The sequence below is a fragment of the Brassica napus genome, chromosome C3 (assembly GCF_020379485.1).
Source record: "Brassica napus cultivar Da-Ae chromosome C3, Da-Ae, whole genome shotgun sequence".
Taxonomy (NCBI): domain Eukaryota; kingdom Viridiplantae; phylum Streptophyta; class Magnoliopsida; order Brassicales; family Brassicaceae; genus Brassica; species Brassica napus.
The window spans coordinates 33,928,357-33,948,295 of NC_063446.1; the positions used below are offsets into that span (position 1 = coordinate 33,928,357).

A 19,939-nucleotide genomic window follows, 5' to 3' on the forward strand; every position below is an offset into this window, starting at 1 on the left:
TTATAACACCTTTAAATAAATGGATACTAAACGTGTAGGAACTTATTATATTATACATGAAAACAATAAAGTAAATAAATGGATACATCACGTTTAAGAATTTACTTTTGCATCAGTGAGAACCCTCCACAGTTTCCCCACCAACAACAGAATTTTGCTTCCAGAATCAAATGATTTTTTCACCTTGATTTTTCACATGAACTGGTTTCAATTTTCAAATCTGAGATTGCATTCATGCAGGCCTTTTTGTTTTTGCTTGTTTGCGTTAGGGAGTAAATTTTAGATTTTGACTTGATAAATGGCATAACTCTAAGTGTATATATAATACTAATTGCGTGTGTTTTGAGATAAAGAATATATGTTAGGTTGTTAACGTAAATCGAATATGATTTAACACAAGTATTTAGTTTCTAGATTTGGAACATAATTACTGCTTATGAGATGGAAAATATACACTAATTAAAATTCCACATTAAGTAGATTATAACATAAGAATGCATTGTTTCCATATGATTTTTTTTTTCATTTATTATTAGTTAGGCGTCAATAATGAATACTAAGATAAGACCTGCGCTTTGCACATGGTAAATTTATATGAAAATTATTTAAGAAATATCGTATGGAAAAAAATTTATATTATTGATCGAATTAATATATTTGGCTCTTAAACAATTTTTTAAAACTATTTTTCTTAATTACATAATTTATTTACTAATGAACTGATCTCAGTTTTAAAAATATTTTAGGTCAAAAAATTATTTATCGCATAAAAACCTAACGTTTAGGCCGAAGAATCTCATGCCTACTATTTGGTTATAATGAAATTATGTTAGCTCGGTTTTATATCATGATTTAGCAATTTAAAAGTTAATTATGGTTATGAGAAGTTTACGTTCACGTGCCAATCCTATCTATCTTCGATATTTTTTCTCATTTTTCTGTCATTTTGGTTATTGTTCGATATAAATATTGACTTTTGAGTTTATTCTCATTTCTTTCTTTTATTTTGGCCTGAGATTTAGAAAATGTTTAAGATTTAAAATTATTAAAGAGATACATACATATGTTAAGATCTGCGCCTTATGCAGAATAAATACTTATTTTATATTTTCTGCATATTATGAAATAATAAAATAATAATTATATATTAAATAACTAAGAAATCAGTTACTATTATGTAATAAATTGTCTTGCACATATAAATCAAATGACCGCTCTTGTTTATTCGCAATCATTTTAGAATAAATAAATTAAAACAATCAATCTTATCTATTATATATGATATATAATTAAATTTAAACGATATGAAGTATATATATATTAACATAAACACCTATTAAAATAAAATTATTTATTTATATGATTTTATTATCATTGTATCTTATTATAGAAAAAATTTAAACATTGATCACAAAAGTATTTCTTTTTTTTTTACAACTACGATTAGAACTATTCTGCTGGTCCAACCGGTTTAGTGTGCCAAACCGGTGGGATAGAATCGACATAAAGCATAACTGAAGGAGAACTCCTCGCACCACGTGCAAGCTTGTCCGCCAAGGTATTTTGTGCTCTTGGAATATGTCGGATCCGGAAGTGAGGGAAGAAAATATTACTGCGGTTGAATTCTTCCATGTGTGTAGAGAAACATGACCATTCTTCAGGTGTAGACACCATCTTCACCAATTGAGAACAATTCGTCGCAAAAACTACATCAGAAAACTGGAGTGTCTTCATGCACTCCATTGCCCATATTAATGCTTCACACTCTGCATGCAGTGGAGTTAAACTTCTACGTAGATTCATCACCCCCATCATAACATCTGGCGAGCCATCCTTACGGCATAACCATCCTTGTCCTGTAAAAAGGTCTTCCTCTTTCCAAGCTCCATCAATGTAACAAACTCTATTATTTCCCAAAGCCAGAAAGTCAGATGCCTAATGAAAGCTCCCACTCTGGTGACTCGGACCTGATTGGTTCACTATTAATTGAGCCTCCATCCACATCGTACTCTCCACCTCAGCCAGCCGAAGAGTCTCTTGCGGGTTTCCATCCTTGTTCGAATATATCTTATCATTTTTGGCCTTCCAAATATACCTTAATATCCAAGGGAAATAACTAAAAGTTTATGTGAGACTTTTAACAGTTTTAGTAATTTATGTTCGTTTTGAAAAATTCAAAATACAACATATACAAAAAAAATCTAAATTTTTAATAAATGAATAATGTAATTGTGTAATTTATTTAATTGTAAAAAATTAAACAAAAATGATAGAAAACATCTATATTATTAAAAGAGAAGTACCCATTAAAAATACCCCTTAATTTCTAAATTTAATTACACTTTCATGCCATTGAGAATTAAATTGAATTCTCTATTTTAATGCTTATCTTTTTAGTTAGATTAATGTGATTTCCTTAAATAAATTTGAGTTAAATGTAATTAAATCAACTTTAAAATATACCTATATTAACAAACTATTAAAATAAATATTTACAAACTATTGAAACAACATAAACTATGAAAACAATTTAAAAGTTAGCTTCCACGCTTTTAGTCTTATAATACGTATACATTACCATATATAAACAAAATTAATGTTTATTACTATAACTTACCAATAAAATATTTTGCATATATATATTAGACGTGATTCACTTATGTTTTAACCTTCCTTATTATAAACTTTTCGGAATATTATCATCAATTTTTTTAATAAAAAAAAATATTCCAGCAATATCAACATCATATTTTGAATATAAAATTAATTTTATTCTCATGATTTAGTTAAATTAGTCGGGTCAATTTATATCCCCTCCAATTGGGTTTTTAGAATAGTTGTAACTCATTTTCAGTTTGACCCAAACACATAATATACTAATAATACATTTCAATTATACAATTAAATATGAAAAAATGTCAATATAAATTTGATCCAACATAGTATATTAATATATATATATATATATGTGTATATATATATATCCAATCTTTTTGGATAGTTACATAATTGCTCCAACACACATTTAATAAATATATACATAACACGAAACAGTAACAGTAACAAAATATATGATATACAATCGTTACATAAAAACCCGTGCGGTCGCACGGGTCAAGCTCTTGTACAAATTATTAGCAAATCTTCATTATTTAAAATCATTAATTATTATATATATCATAAGCACATTAGATAATCCCATATGTTTTATTTAAGGAAATAATATATAATAAATAACCACTTTGATTTAGTTAATATCATATGATATCTTATAGTTGGTATTAAATGTTTCTAGTGAGATATAAAAATCGAATTGGACCAACATGTTTTTCAATTTCAATGTGAGGATGACACGTATGACTAATTAACTATGTAATTGATACCTAATTGATTGACACATAAACAAAATATTTTTTTTAATTATTACAAAATTGAGGTTACATCTTTTCAAATATTTCTCAATTAATATATAGAGGATTGGTTTGGTTGGTCATATAGGTTTAGACTTGGTCATCAAGATATTTTACCATTTCATAAGGTACAATCTTTACATTGACCCAAAATGCAAATACATAACGCTCCAACCACGGAATTAGAAAATACTATGATTTGTTTTGTTGGACGACCTTCCTTAGTGATGCGTATGCTTTAGCCAATGAAGTTTAGCCAAATAAGGAATCAGAGAACGAATATTCCAAGATCAGTTATGAAATCGAACATAATATATGTTTCACATTAAAATAGTAAATATACTGAGGTAAATTATCATACTGAAATGTAAATGGAGTAAGACTGAACACAGGTTTGAATTTGTGCCACTGCCTCTATACTCCGTAGCCACTAAACCTCCCGCAGAGTTTGGGAATAAAAGATCATGACACCAGATCTTGGCCTAACAATTCACACACAGAATTTCCTAAACAACTAACACTCAGCTTAAGTAATGTAAAGCTAAATCTGCACCACTTGCATTATGAAAAATAAATAGATAGACGGCTGTTGGTATTATTGACCTGCACATGAAAGGACTATGGGATAAAAAAAAAATCAGAGACATGCAGTTTCTAAATCATTTGTTAATAACTATGATACTAATTAGTATTTGTCTCTACATAAAAAGAAGCTGGTTAGACAATAAAGAAAAAAATTTAAAACACATAAACGTTGGTGAAAGTTATAAGTACACTTGGCTCTTCTATTCCTAACAATTACACAATTTAGGTAGAAAGTTAAAATGGTTATGTATGAAATGGAAAAATGATTCACCAGTTTAACTTGTTTCTAAAAGGTATTCTCTGAAACCTGATAATACCTGCAGGCTGCAGCTAAGCCAGATGATCATTGATCCAGATTCACAAATGTACACACCACTCTTGAACAGCTTGTCAAAATGAAAGTATTTTTATTTATTATTAACCTGTTTTTATTTATTTCAGCCATTAAGGTTGAGTAGTTTTGGTTTCTTCGCTAGAAGTGGTATTTATGCCTCTCACTGCCCCAATAATATCTACAGAGAAAAATAAGCAATGATAGAAGTGTTATGTGGCTGGATATAAAAATTTATAGGAGTGGTTAAGAAGGTTGTAAAGAGAAACAAACTCTGTTTTCATGGTAGCTACTTATGTGAGTTGTGTCAAAATTCCTAAACCTGAAGCTCTCCGTTGGGATAGGCTGAATGGTTGCCAAGAGCATGACGAAACTGTTGTACTCTATGAATTTAATAATCTTCAACATATTTCAGTAAAACGCACTGCAAACTGATGATAGTTCGTGGAGAAGATGAACATAGGGTAAGTATGGTACCATTTGGTATGAGCAGATGCCATGATGGCCTTAGTCTGTGCCGTACAACTCAATCTTAGTCTTGTCACCAATTTCATCTGCTTTCCCGGTTTCTTACATAAGATTTGAAGCAGTCGCAAAGGCTTTCTCTAGTTGACTCCTCTCGATTCACTCCCAATCATCATCTTCTTCAATGTTCAACTCCTCTTTCTTTTCATTCTCTACTTCATCTTCAGTATTCAACTCAATCTTATGCTGACTCTCCTCCACTATATTACTTTCTTCAACCGTAACATTGACTTTACTTATTACGTTGTTTTCACTTCTTCCTTGTCGATTTGTGTCTCTCCTCTTGTCTTCGAATTTGTTTAATGGTTAAAAGACGATTACAATACACAAATCGTGATGGTAACCAGGGCCGGCTGAGGAGGGGGACAAGCGGTGCAACCGCCCCGGGCCCAAACATGTATCACCCGTGTATTAATAGTTAAGGGGTCTAATTTTTTTAAAAAAGTCTATATTTTTACATAACAAAAATTATAAATATAATAAATAAAATTGAAAATGGCCCAAAAATATTTGATATGCATATAGTTTTATTTTCATCACGAAATATACAAAATATTACTAATTAAATTTTAAAAATATTTTAAACATTATCTGAATATAAATTTTAGAGGATTAAAAAAATTTTTTACTCTAGGGTCCATAACAATGTTAAGCCCTGCCCTTATGGTAACGGAGCTTTAAATTATTTTTGTAATGGCCACATACGACCTAACTTTAATATAATCATATTTATAACTATCCACTAATCTATAAAAGGAGAAATAGATTCCCAAACTTGTTTCTCATTCACCATTCTTCAACTCAGTTCAAAGAGGAGATAAAGAGAAAATGACGGAAGTTCAGAAACAAGAAAGAGGGGTGAAGAAGATGAAGATAGTCGCTAAGATTATAGCCTTGGCTTCCATTTTCTCTCTTGTTCTATCTTACTCTTCTTTAGTCTCCTCTCTCAACAAAGTCTCCATTTGCTTTCCATGTATATCAGCCTTGTGGACAAGAAGTACATGTTCTTGTTATGCAATGGTATTGTAGGCTTTATCATGGGGAATTTCAAAACCCTTTTGCACGGCACTGCCATGAACATCGTTGAAGAAACGGAAGAACTAAGGATCAACCACACGCGAAAATCAGAAATGAAGAATGTAGTGGCTCTACTTGGAGAACAGCCTGTATCCAAAAAAGAGGTGGGAGAAGTAGTGGCACTACTTGGAGAACAGCGTGTATCCAAAGGAGATGGAGAAGTAGTGGCACTAGTTGGAGAACTGTGTGTATCCAAAGAAGAAGAAGACGGAGAAGAAAGGGTTGATTTATTAAGAGAAGAAGAAGTTATAATGGTCTTTGTGGATGACAATGGAGGTAAAGACCTCACTGTCATTACAATAGATGAGCATGATGATGATGATGATAATGATGATGATGATGATGATGATGATGATGATGATGAGATAAATGACACCTTATTAAGTTCGGAAGATTTGAACAAGAAATGTGAGGAGTTCATCAGGAAGATGAAGGCTGGGATCAGATCAGAGTCCAGGAAGTTACTTACCTCTTAGATATGTGATTGTTTTTAGAGTATGTTCATCAACTTAGCATTATTATATTCATATTATGCTAGATAATTTTAATGTTCTCTTTTTTTTTTCTCCTATGTTGAATAGATTCTGTATTTTGGTAACTTTAATCACTGCAACAAGAAACTAATAACCCAATCCAATCTAAGAACATAAAAGTATCCAACAATAATGTACTAGGGGCATTGCTCCCGCGCAAGCGCGGGGTTGTGGACAAAGTTCTTGTTTCATCTCAATATTTTTGCTAGGGTTATTGTAGTTGTGAATTTTGCGTTTTGAATTGTTTTTCAAGTTTTTTTTATTGTTATAGGGTTAGAGTTGTGATGATGAACTGTGTATGCATTGTTCTCCACTTATGAAAAACTAAACTGTGTTAGTAATGTGATTGATATAATTCGTGTTGTTGTTTGTTGTGTCACTGAGACTTATTGTTTGTTTGTCTTTTTAATTTGTTTCTTGTACTGTTGAGAGTACATAAATTATATTAAAGTTGTTGAAAATACTTTTTGTTTCTGGATATTTTTCTCCAGTTTAGTCGTGTAAGTTGTGTGTATTAAGTAATAATTTTTATTATTCTTATTATGTTTGTTATATGTTTTTATTTTATTTTCAAACTTGTTGCTCTTATCGGACCTTTAAAACAAATACATGAAGACTTGTAGAAATAACTGTAAGATGAGTGACACTTCTGAGTATTTGGGCTTTAATTAGTTTTAAACGAATTTATGTATTTTTCATAAGAAGATAATAGCATTGGCCTGTTGACATTGGACATGTAAGCTATTTTTATAAGACAAGAGGAGTGAGCATGTGGAGCTGTTGTTGCCGCCTTTGTGTCTGTCGGGATTGTCTCTTGTATCTCTTGTTGTGGCTGTGTTTGTTTATTTTTTATTTGATGGGGAATATGTAAACAAAAATTATTGTTAGTTGTATTTATCAGAGTTCATAACTTACTCTGCTTTTTTGTTTAGGTAATTTCATTGATCTTGGTTGTCGTATTCGTCTTTTTCGTTGCAAAAGTAAGTTTGTAAATTGTTAAATAGCTGACCGTGTAGTTTGTATTTGTTTAGCTGACTCGATGTATGTGTCGTTGCGAAAGTAAGTTTGTAAATTGTTAAATAGTTGGCCGTGTAGTTTGTATTTGTTTAGATGACTCGATGTATGTGTCGTTGAGTTTTAGTTGAAATGATTGGTTTGGCATATTTGTTTTGAAGTTTATTTCTAAGATTAGACAAAAAGGAGAGGTGATTCGTCTTTTTTGGAATTCTAGTTTTTGATGTTTTGATTGTTTGGGTTGTTGTGGTTTGTTTTAAGCTGTAAAATAAAGATTTGTGTAAAATTAGTTTGATAAGTAAGAGAGAAAAATAGACGACCACAGAATTTGGGTAGGAAATATTTTTGATTATTGATGTTAGCACAATATAGATAATAGTATAAAGAGAATTGTGTGTTGATTGTTTCTTACGGATCAATTAGGAGATGGATAACGACTCTAGTTGTTTATTTGCTAAGGTCAGAGCCTTGGACAGAACGGATTTGCCCAACTACATCTGCGAGTTTAAATATCATTTATGATAACAAAACATATTATAAACCCAGATGCAATATGATAATATACCAGAGAGTTCTAGGTTTGTGTTCGCAATCGCTTGGAAATTGTCAAATAGTCTAATTATGATTGGAGATTGATCTCAGGAGCACCCGTGATGACTTCATCAATAATAGTTGGTGAAATGAAACGAATGAGGAATGGATGATCAATTATCTTGTACATGCTTGAGCATCTAGCAACCTCAAAACGATCGACTTTCAGTCTTTCACAATGGAACCGGCTTTCAAAGATGGCATGTAATGATTAGCACGTCCGGCTGGAATAAACCCATGAATCACAGAATCTGCAAATAATATTATTTAACAAAGAATCAGAAAATCAATTAAAAATAATTATATTAAATAAGTGTGATAAATCGAAGATTAACTTACCTTTTCATCAAAGAAGAGAACCGTGATTCCCATAAACTCAATGTCTTTCTTGAAGTTCAGAGAATTCCATAAGCGCAGAGGTTAGAGGCTATGCTCTGACTACTACGACCAACACGGAGAGACTCGAAGGTTGAGTGACGGATGCCGGGAATGCCGGTTTAAGGAACTGGAGAGGCAGAAAGACATTTTCTAGAAGATCCTTAAAGCTAAGAGGAATCAATGAGTTTTGTGGAGATGCAAATTGGGTTCATCAAAGATGATAATCATATATATAGGGTTTAAAGAAAGTCTACAAATCAGGAACATTTAAGATCAAGCGATTTAAGATGGGGAGATGAAGAGTTCACCGGTGAAAAAATAGATTACGAACAGACACACAGCGCGACTTTTCAGATTTGTCTAAGACAATGATGAAAAGAACCTAATCTCATGTTAAATGAAGACAGTTTACAATATGAAAAAACTATAATTGTTGTTTTTTTCATATAACGTGATGAACCTCATTTAAAAATGAAACTCATAATACACTTGTAGGCCCGACCCACAGAGAAAACCGAAGAAGCAAAAGTTTTCGACCTTCATAAATATATATTAGTTTCAGTCATCAATGTACAAAGTATCCCTTAGTTTAGTGGTATAAATGTTGGTGTTTATATCTCAATAATCCGGGTTCGAGCCACAAGTTTGACACTTTTTCATACTTTTTAAAAGTGGGACCCACCAAAATGCTGACGTGTCGTCTCAGGAGTGAGGCAACCGCCTCATTATATTATAGATAGATTACCACCTGTTTCTTCTGTAAACTCAAAAAGTCAGGCGTCTCAAATTGACAATACAAGCCAGAAAAGAAAAAACCAAACAACACCTTAGATCCTATCAATATCCTCGTCCTCAAAGTGGACAAACTCTTCAGTGTCATTGTCATCATCTTCTTCGAGATCACCAACGATACCTTCGTTGAGACGAGTGTTCTCCGGAAGCTCACCGTAAGCCTTGAGAAGCCTCGCCTCGTCAGACATGTACTTGAGAATGACGTCAGCCTTGTCGTCCTGGTAGTCTCTCAGACCAACGAGTATGATGTCGCCCGCCGCGATCCAGACCTTCTTGTGCATCTTGCCGCGGATGTGGCAGAGACGCTTGGTGCCGTCGATGCACATGCACTCGCATCTTCCGTTGCCGAGCATGCGAAGGACTTGCGCGTATTCTTGTCCGTCTTCTTTGAAGATGAGCTCACGCTTCTCGTCATCAGCTTCGTTCTTTCCTCTCTTCCTGTTCTTTCTATAAGATGTAAAGGATAATTTCTATTGATCAGAGTATACACATATTTATACATTGTACAAGAGTGATTATAGGAGGAAATCAAGATGATTGATGCACAAGTATCACAAAGAATATACGATGGTTTATGATAGTATCTTCTTTCCTTAATACGCCCCCTCAAGATGGAGGTGCTTTGGCAACACCAATCTTGGAAGAGAGGTAGATGAAAGGAGCACGAGAGAGTGGCTTTGTCAAGGCATCAGCTAGCTGATCTTTGGAGGAGACATGTGCGACACGGAGTGCTCCAGCAGTTACTTGATTTCTGATGAAGTGATAATCAAGTGCTAGATGCTTCATCCTAGAGTGGAAAACAGGGTTTGCACATAGATATGTGGCACCAACATTGTCACAGTAGATAACCGGAGGGCCCTTAATATTTATTCCAAGCTCAACCAAAAGTGAACAGACCCAACGAAGTTCCGCAGAAGTATTGGCGACTGATCGATACTCAGCTTCAGTGGAGGATCTAGCTATTCCATTCTGTTTCTTGGAAGACCAAGAGATGGGATGCTTACCAAGATAAACAATGTAGGCATTTGTGGAAACAAAATCATCAGTATCACCAGCCCAATCCGCATCCGAGTAAGCATGAAGAGAGGAGATGTTGTTGTGACTGAAGAAGAGTCCATGTGAAGCCGTTCCAGCAAGGTACCGCATGACTCGTTTGACCGCCTGCCAATGATCCGACGTCGGAGCATGCATGTATTGAGACAACTTGTTGACAGCATAAGAGATATCAGGCCGCGTAAACGCAAGATATTGGAGGCTTCCTACGGCTGAGCGATATTCGTTAGGGTCCGACAGAGGAGTGCCCATGTTGATTGTAAGCTTTGGATGCGTGGCCATGGGTGTTGACACAGGATGTGCATTCATGAGCTTAAACCGAGAGAGAAGATCCAGAATATACCTTCGCTGTGTTAGGTGTAAGCCCAAAGAAGTTCTGGTAGCTTCTATACCAAGAAAGTAATTAAGATCCTCTGGTTCCTTTACTGAGAAGCGAGTTGCGAGAGAATGCAAGAATGTCTGGAGAAGAGCTGTGTCATTACCAGTAACAATAATGTCGTCGACATATATCAACATATAGAGAAGACTGGAGCCGCGGCGTAGGATGAACAATGATGTATCAGCGACAGAGTTGACGAAACCAGACTGAAGAAGATAGTTGCTTAGCTCTTTGTACCAAGCCCTCGGCGCCTGTTTCAAACCATAGAGAGCTTTGTGCAATCGACAAACATGATTCGGAAGATCAGCATCCACAAAGCCGGGAGGTTGAATTGTATAGACTTCTTCAGTTAACGTGCCCTGAAGAAAGGCGTTATTCACGTCGAGTTGCTTGATTGGCCAGGAGAGACTCACCACAATGTTCAAGACCAGACGAATTGTCGTTGATTTTATCACGGGACTAAACGTCTCGGTGTAGTCAATGCCAGGAAGCTGAGTGTAGCCCCTTGCGACTAAGCGAGCCTTATACCTGCGAACAGAACCATCGGGGTTGTATTTTATGGTGAAGATCCACCGACAGCTAACCAGATTCTGATGTGGTGACGGAGGGACCAGGGAGAATGTCCGATTCGCAACAATCGAGTTGAACTCATCAATGACGGCTGGTCTCCAATTTGGGTCGGCTAGGGCCTGGGCAATAGTGGTAGGAATGAAGGGTTGGGATTGACTAAGGTTAGTGGCATAGGCATATTTGGAATTGGGTTTGGAGATGCCTTTCTTGGCACGGGTTGTCATCGGGTGGTGATTTGGCGGTGGTTCAACGGCGGGTTGAGGCAGAGGAATTACGCGATTTGGGTGGGAAGAGGATGAGGGATTATTGGTTACTGGGCTGGAAATATTTGGTTGGGCCTCAGGTAAAATTGTTTGGGCTGTGGGGTTTGTGGTTTCCGATTGGGCTTGGTGAGGGAGATTGAGATTTAGGTGGGCTTCGGTGTTTGGTGGTGAATGGGCTTGGGTATTGTCATTCGGGTTTAGGGTCGGTTGGACGGGTTGGGGTGAGTTGAGAGGATCACTTTCAGTTATTGGAGACGATGGCGCTGGGGGAGGAGATGGCGCTGGGGGAGGAGATGGCAATAGCGGTGATCGATCTGCACCCGGTGGCGGTGAAGGAGGAGCTGTCGCTAGCGGCACCGACGTCGTGGGAATGACAGAGATGGGAAAAGTCCAGTCATTTACTTCAGCAGTAGGAAGAGAAGAATTTTTGGTGAGAGATGAAAAGGGGAACGTGTCTTCAACAAACCGTACATGGCGTGAGACATACAAGCGAGATGAGATCGGATCATAGCACAGGTAAGCACTCTGTGTTAATGAATAGCCAAGAAAAACACATTTTGTGGAACGATTTTGAAGTTTATGATTTTGATATGGACGCAAACAGGGAAAGCAAAGACAACCAAAAATCTTTAGCTTTAAGTAGTTAGGCTGAGTTTTAAATAGTAGAGAGTAGGGAGAGTTTAGAGATAGAACTGGGGTAGGCATGCGATTTATTAGATACACAGCAGTAGAAAAAGCGTAAGACCAAAATGTGTTTGGAAGATTAGCTTTATGAAGCAGAGAAAGACCAGTTTCAACAATATGACGGTGTCGTCTTTCAGACAATCCGTTATGTTCTGGTGTGTGAGGAGGCGTAGTGAGATGAGAGATACCAGTTTCAGAGAGAAACGAGCGTAAAGCAATAAACTCTCCTCCATTATCGGAGAAGAGAGTACCAATTTTGGTTTGAAATTTGTTTTCTGTAAGGGCTTTAAAACGAATAAAAGTTTCTTTGACATGGGATTTTAGTTGTAGGGGATAGAGCCAAGAATAGCGAGTAAAATGATCAACAATGAGAAGATAATGTTTATATTTGTCAACAGAGACCACTGGAGAAGTCCATAAATCAGTATAGAGATATTCTAGTGGACGAGTGGAGGAGATAGAGGTTTGAGCAAAAGGAAGCTTATGACTTTTATTAGATAGGCAATCAAAACAAGAAAAATTATGGGAAACAGAGTCTGAAATAGGTAAAGAGAACTTAGATAAGATAGATTTGAGAATTTGAGTGGAGGGATGACCGAGCCTTGAATGCCAATCAGAGAAAGATGTTTTGACAGTGGGGGTAGCAAAGAACGAAGCTGCTGAAGCATTCACGACCGGCCACTCGTACAGCTCCTTATTTGTATGCCCTTGGAGTAACCGCGCCCCCGAGGTCAGATCTTTCACCTGAAAATGAGAGGGGAAAAATTCAACAGAAACTTGGTTATGATTGCAAAGCTTATAAACCGATAAGAGGTTCTTATGAATGTTTGGAACAAGTAAAACATTGGCTAATGATAATGGTTTTTGTGTTGTAGGAAGGGAAAGAGAACCCGTATTGGTAATTGAAAGACCACTGCCGTCACCAATGAGCACTTCTTCACCACCAGTATAGGGTTGATGGAGCGCAAGATTGCGTAGATCCGAAGTGATATGGTGGGTAGCACCACTGTCTAGAACCCAAGGCTGTGCTGCAGCTGTTAACGCCATATTAGCTCGTGGGTACTGTGGCGTTGGGAGTAGAGCTGGCTGTGTGCTCTGCTGGTACTGCTGAAGCTGGTTGCAACGCTTGGCGGAGTGTCCCTGTATGCCACAGATCTGGCACCGTCCGAGGTAAGGTCTGAACGTCCTCTGTTGATTGTTTGTTCCTTGGTTCCATGCTTGGTTTGAGTTGCTATTTTGACCAGGTTGCCAGTTTTGTTGGGAACGTTTTTGATTTTTCTGTGGAGGACGAGAGCTGTTGACATAGTTGGCTGAGATCGGAGTTACAGCAGTGGGTGTCGCAGTCACGAGCTTAGCTTCATAGTTGATGAGTTTCTCGTGGAGCTCTGTGAGAGATGGTGGTAGATCACGACCTTCGGTTTGTTCCACCACCGGTTTGTATGTGTCAGGAAGTCCTTGAAGGATGTAATCAATCTTGTCTTCATGATCGAGGATCTTACCAAGAAGACCAAGTTGATCAAAACGTGTGGTAAGTCCTTGAAGATACTCATCAACCGTCTTATCTTCTTTTGTCCATTGCTTGATCTGATTCAGCAACTGCTTGATGTGTCCACGGGTTGGCTTGGCATAGGTGGACGAGAGAGTTGTCCAGACGCGAGCAGACGTTGGCGCCATGGAAACAAGAGGCTGGATGCTTGAAGAGATAGCTCCAAGAAGTGCACTGAAGATGAGTTTGTCTTGTCTGTTCCAGAGTGTAAACGCAGGATTTGGAGTGGTGATATCATCAGCAGTGACAGTAGCATCTGGTGGAAGAGTTGATTCATCAAGAAAGTGGGCAAGTTCATACCCATCAAGAAGGGTATGTACTTGACGACTCCACACAAGGTAGTTGGTGGCAGTTAGCTTGATGATGTTTGACATGTTTATGTTAAGCAAGGAGGGATTGAGAGGTACAATCGTCTGAGCAAAAGATGTGACCGCAGGCTGACTGTTATCAGAAGCAGCCATTGAAATGGTGAGAAGAAGAAGATGATAGAAGGAAAGAGACGAGAAAAGAAGAGGAGAGCGGCAGAGAGGAAAAAAAAAAATATATAGGATTAGGTTTAAACCTGCTCTGATACCATATAAGATGTAAAGGATAATTTCTATTGATCAGAGTATACACATATTTATACATTGTACAAGAGTGATTATAGGAGGAAATCAAGATGATTGATGCACAAGTATCACAAAGAATATACGATGGTTTATGATAGTATCTTCTTTCCTTAATACTTTCCTCCCTTTCCCTTGTTCTTCGGCATGGTATCTGCATAAAAAAAATAATAATAATAATAGACAAATGATTCAGTTCAAGGTTCTGTCTTAAAAACATGAAAAAACAGAATCAGATTCAATTACGAGCAAGGCCTAGAGAAGAATCTTTTTTTTTTGTCAACACTATCGCGATAAGCTGATTGTAATAAAATTGCAAAGATAATTATATGGGTTAAAGCAATCTGGACGTATATGGTATAATCGTCTCAGTGATCATTTTAATAAAAGAAAGATACGTGAATGATCCTATATGCCCATGTGTTTTCATCAAGAAAACAATATCCAGATTTATAATAATCGCGGTATATGTTGATGATCTTAACATTATCGGAACTCAAAAGGAAATACAAAAGGCATCAGACTATCTCAAAGGAGAATTTGAGATGAAAGATCTTGGACAGACACAGTATTGTCTTGGCCTACAAATATAACATTCCCAAAATGGTATATTTGTGCATCAATCCACATATACTAAAAGAGTGTTGAAACGATTTAATATGGATAAATCAACTCCACTTAGCACCCCGATGGTCGTTAGGTCACTTAATATTGAAAGTGATCCATTTCGACCACCTGAGGAGAAAGAAGAGATACTCGGTCCGGAAGTACCATATCTAAGTGCAATTGGAGAGCTGATGTACCTTGCAAATTGTACACGGCCTGATATATCATTTGCTGTGAATCTTTTGGCAAGATTCAGCTCATCTCCAACTCGAAGACATTGGAACGGGATTAAGCATGTTTTTCGTTACCTCCAAGGGACCATTGATTTAGGCTTGTTTTATCCTAAAAGTTCAAAAGTTCAAATGGTTGGTTTTGCAGATGCATGATATCTTTCAGATCCACACAAAGCTCGATCACAAACAGGATACGTTTTCACGATCGGAGGCACTGCTATATCTTGGCGTTCTCAGAAACAAATGCTCGTGGCTACTTCTTCAAATCATGCTGAGATCATTGCACTCCATGAAGCAAGTAGAGAATGTGTATGACTAAGATCAATAAGCCGACACATCTGTTCAAGCAGTGGAATTGACGAAAATATAGAGCCAACTATTCTATATGAAGATAATGCAGCATGTGTTGCTCAAACAAAGGACGGATATATCAAAAGCGATAGAACGAAGCATATTCATCCAAAGTTCTTCTCATACACTCAAGAGCTCGTGAAGAAGAAAGAGATTGAAGTAAGATATGTCCAATCATGCGACAATGCAGCTGACCTCTTCACAAAATCACTTCCGACTTCGGTATTCAGAAAACATGTTTGTAACATTGGAATGCGTCATCAGAAGGATCTATGACTGCTCATTCGAGGGGGAGCTTACGTAGTTGTACTCTTTTTACCTTACTATGGTTTTTCCCATTGGGTTTTCCTAGAAAGGTTTTTAACGAGGCAACATAGACGTTAAGCGAGAGATAATAGCGACACCGGTCCCCAAGGGGGAGTGTTATAAAAGCACCGTGTTGAAAACGGAGGAAGCGTAGAAGTTTTTGACTTTATAATCAATATGGGTCCCGCTGTCACTATGCATACACAGTAACTTTACTTTTTCAATTCTATATAAACGATCGTTTCGATCGTTTGTAATACATCATTCCTTCTCCTTCTAATAACACATCCTCTCTTGTTATCAGTGTTATCTTCTCCTACGGATATAAAATTTTGCCCTTATTTAAATTTCTCAATACTATAAAATCATAAGTTATTTTATAATGGAGTCATTTTACCCTCTACCATCTCTTTGTTCGTAAATTATTTGATAATATGCACATTTTGCTAATTTCCATCTAAAATTTGTATACTCACCTAATTGTCCCACAAATTCAAGTTTTTCGAAAGAACTAAAAAAAAAGAAATGTCTAATTAGTTTCTAGATCTGAATAAAATGGCCTAATCTTAAAAAAAATATCTTCTTGGTTCATATATTGATTTTTTTTTTGTGTTTTCTGATGTTTATATGGGCCTTGTCAAAATCTTAAGTGGGCTTGATAAATAAACCCTTAACCAAATGAAATCAGAAGAAATATCTAACTTAATGGTCCGGATAAACCGACAAACCCGGAACAAACAGGGTACCGAAAACCATAGCTAAACCTACGCATTGAAGAACAATCAGAACGTAGCTGCTAAATCTTTGTTCTTGAGATTATGCTAACATATGCAACATCTTGATTGAATGAGAACGACAATGATTAGCTCCCACTAGGCTAGTCTAGGAGTTCATCAATGGCTAGCATTAGGGGGAATAACTCATGATGATTAGAATTGGGATGAGAGAGCTCTGAGTAAAATTAATGAGAAAGCTCTGAGTAAAATTGAAAAGCATTTTCATGAAAGAAAATAATATAAACATGAAAGAGACGACAAAAAGATGAAAGAGACGACAAAAAGAGCTGATCACTAAAAAGAAAAAGAAACTTCCAGATAACCCAAGTTGTATTGCAGAGTTCAAATTTGTAGACCACAATGGTTTTGAGAGAGTATGGTTTGGAAAACGATCAAAAGATGTTGTCGAAGGAAGTTGGTTGATATAGTCGCTGGATTCAATCATGATAACCGGAGGGATCTGATTGAATTGAACCAAGCTTGAGGACCCGGTTAAGGAGTCTAGTTTAGAGCTTAATGAGATTTGTGTAATGCATCGTCGTTTCTCTCGTCTTTGTTAAACAGAGTCAAAGCGGACTCAAAGGGAAGCCGTTTAGGCCGTTAGAGTTTGTTACAAGGACGCAGAGTGACGTGTCACGTCGAGTCGGTGAGTGTATATACTCGAGTGGGGAGAGTGAGCAGCGCCGGCTCAACACTCTTAAGGACCCTAGGAGAAAAAATATTTTTTTTTACCCTCTAAATTTATATGTAGATAATGTTTAAAATATTTTTAAAATTTAATCAGTAATATTTTGTAATGAAAATAAAACTATATACATATCAAATAATTTGGGTCCTTTTTAATTTTATTTATTATATTTATAATTTTTTATTTATAAAAATATAGATTTATAAAACAATTGGGTTCCTTAATTAGTATTATACGGGGGGGGGCACGGGTTTGGGCCCGGGACGGTCGCACCGCTTGTCCCCCCTAATAAGCCGGTCCTGAGAGTGAGTCATCTTGTACGAGAGCTAAGAGAGATCAATTGTGGTTTCAGGTGAGACATTACATTGTATCAAAGAGAGAAAACAGAGAGAGTCTACAGTGGTGAGAGTCTCGGGGGTTTTCCGGGGAGAAACCTCAGCCAGACGGCCAGACCTAGGATCGCGGTTTGCGTTTGAACTGGATAATAAATCACTCTTGTTCTTTACACTTTCTGCTTTAGGTTTCATCGCATCTAATTCTCGAATCATTCACACAAGATCGAACATAATCTGACTCTAAACGGAAGTATGTCAAGTTAGATCTCTCAAGTGATGTGTGAGTTGAGTTGATTTAAGAGTATAATGCAATCTAGTACTGGTAAGACAATGAAAAATGTAGTTGTATACAGATATTGTTCTTTGTCTTACAAAAATTATGCATACTATTTTTAGCATTCTATTTTTAAGATTTAAACCGCCTCAAAGGCTACCTTTTCTTACCAAGTCAATTAATTGAGATCAACTTCTGATTTATGAGACTACACTTTGAGATATGATAATTGAATGTGAGAGTTGGTTTATGGTTAAGTGTGCTGATCCTTGGTATTGTGTGTACAGGAAAAGATCTGAAGTAGAGATAAGCCTTGAAAAATTAGAATGGAATAAAGAGTTTGTTCTATTTTTATGATTTTCTAAAGACATTATGTTGAACGCTTTGTTGGATTTCTTTTAGAATTTACTCAAAGTCTGCTTGACACAATAAAATCAAGCGAATAATTATATACATCCACTAAGAGTTCATGTTTATCTCCTTCAATCACCTGGAAATTCGAACTTCAGCTAAGTAAAAAATACCAATCGTTAATAACCAATAGTCCCCAAATTTAAAGAAATTTAATGAAAATGTGATTTTCCAAACAAAAACTTGAGAGTTTTTTTTTGGATAAAATTAGAGGTAAATGGAAGATAATGGAGTCGTGTGTTTAAGGAATAAAGGAAGATGAAGTAAATTTCGATAAGCCTTTTTTTTTTTTTTGGAAAAAGAATTCGATATATGGCATATAGAGCTTATTTTGTTGTTGTTTATGGTTGTTAACAAAATAATGATAATGACAATTTCATAAATAAATAAAGGTGGTAAAGTTGTTTGATATATTTCTTGAATTTCAAAAATAAATATATAATGGTATTTTTGTAAACCACTTGATATGTTAGGGATGAAATGATGAAAATAAAAATATACAGTAAATTGAAAAATTGGTTAGTTTTGTTTGTGTTAAGAGTTTTGGGTTGGTTTTGCAAGGAATCCTAATATATTTAGGTAATAAACTGTATTTTAGAAATTCGGCATTCATTAAGTTCTCGATTGTGTTTCGGTTCGATTTTATTTTATTTTTGGTATAAATAATCGTTTAGATATATGTTAACATCAATTCGGTTTCAAATTTTTTGTTCGGTTTTGGTTCTCGGTTTCATTGTCCAAGGCTAGGAAAGGTAGTATTTGCTTTTTATATTATAACTCTAACTCAAGTAGGTAATATTGGCTTTTATTTTATATCTCAAGTCAATGGTCTTTTAGTTTTGGCGTTTTTAGTGACCATTTCAAAACAAAACAAAAGAGGTATCCCATGGCCCATAGGAAGAAAATTGAAGGACTCAAGAATTTACTTCGAAGGTGATAAGTTGACTTGACTTTACAATATATAGAACCTTCCAAGTCACAAATCACAAATCACAATTCACGAATAGTATATTGTTTGCACTCAGGACTGATTCAAATCATACAAAAAATTAAAAAATTTGATATAAAATGCTTATTTATAGATAAATTTATTATTTTGTCGTGCATGTTATGCATCTCTAAAGCATCTTTAACAAACAAAACAAAAAAGAAACAGATCGATTGTACATATTTATTAGAAGAAAAATATTTTCTAAATTTTGACAATAATTATAACTGCAAAAAATAAACTATTTAATATTTGAAAATAACATCTTATCTATTAAAACAGAAGTCACAATTTTTTTTATGTGTGATTTTTTTTAACTTGGACCATCTCCTAGATTATTACTTTAATGAATTTTTTTATTTGCATGATAATATCATAACAATAATTGTGATCGCATTTTAATTTTAGTATTTGTTTTCCCACAAACAACTAATTAAAAGTATTGTTAATGATTTTTTTTTCCTGATTTCTTTCCTAAACATATGATTCCTTTATTTTAACATGTGATATTTAATTTTGTTGATTTAATTGTAGCTAAAAATATAACCATGATTTTAATTAAAAAGGAACATTATAAAACATATCTTTTCATCTAGAGTTCAAGAGCATTATAATATATATTATACATCTTT

The 19,939-nt window shown here is 35.5% G+C and overlaps 1 protein-coding gene and 1 pseudogene across 1 annotated transcript; one reads left to right on the forward strand and one right to left on the reverse strand.

Moving 5' to 3' along the window:
- Positions 1–2,794: 2,794 nt before the first annotated feature.
- Positions 2,795–6,716, forward strand: LOC111210603 (annotated as a pseudogene).
- A 2,468-nt stretch (positions 6,717–9,184) lies between these two features.
- On the reverse strand, positions 9,185–14,592 carry LOC125575233 (eukaryotic translation initiation factor 1A-like). Its single transcript, XM_048751103.1, has 2 exons — positions 14,460–14,592; positions 9,185–9,680 (listed from the first exon to the last, which is right to left on the reverse strand). Exons 1-2 carry the CDS (start codon positions 14,486–14,488, stop codon positions 9,272–9,274), a joined length of 438 nt encoding a protein of 145 aa, XP_048607060.1. The 5' UTR covers positions 14,489–14,592; the 3' UTR covers positions 9,185–9,271.
- Positions 14,593–19,939: the final 5,347 nt, after the last annotated feature.

Bases quoted from the DNA above. Each gene is read 5' to 3' on its own strand.
- LOC125575233 (XM_048751103.1), bottom strand. From the start codon at position 14,488: ATGCCGAAGAACAAGGGAAAGGGAGGAAA. The intron at 9,681-14,459 runs GTATTAAGGAAA...ATCTTATAGAAA, and splicing joins AACAAGGGAAAGGGAGGAAA to GAACAGGAAGAGAGGAAAGA.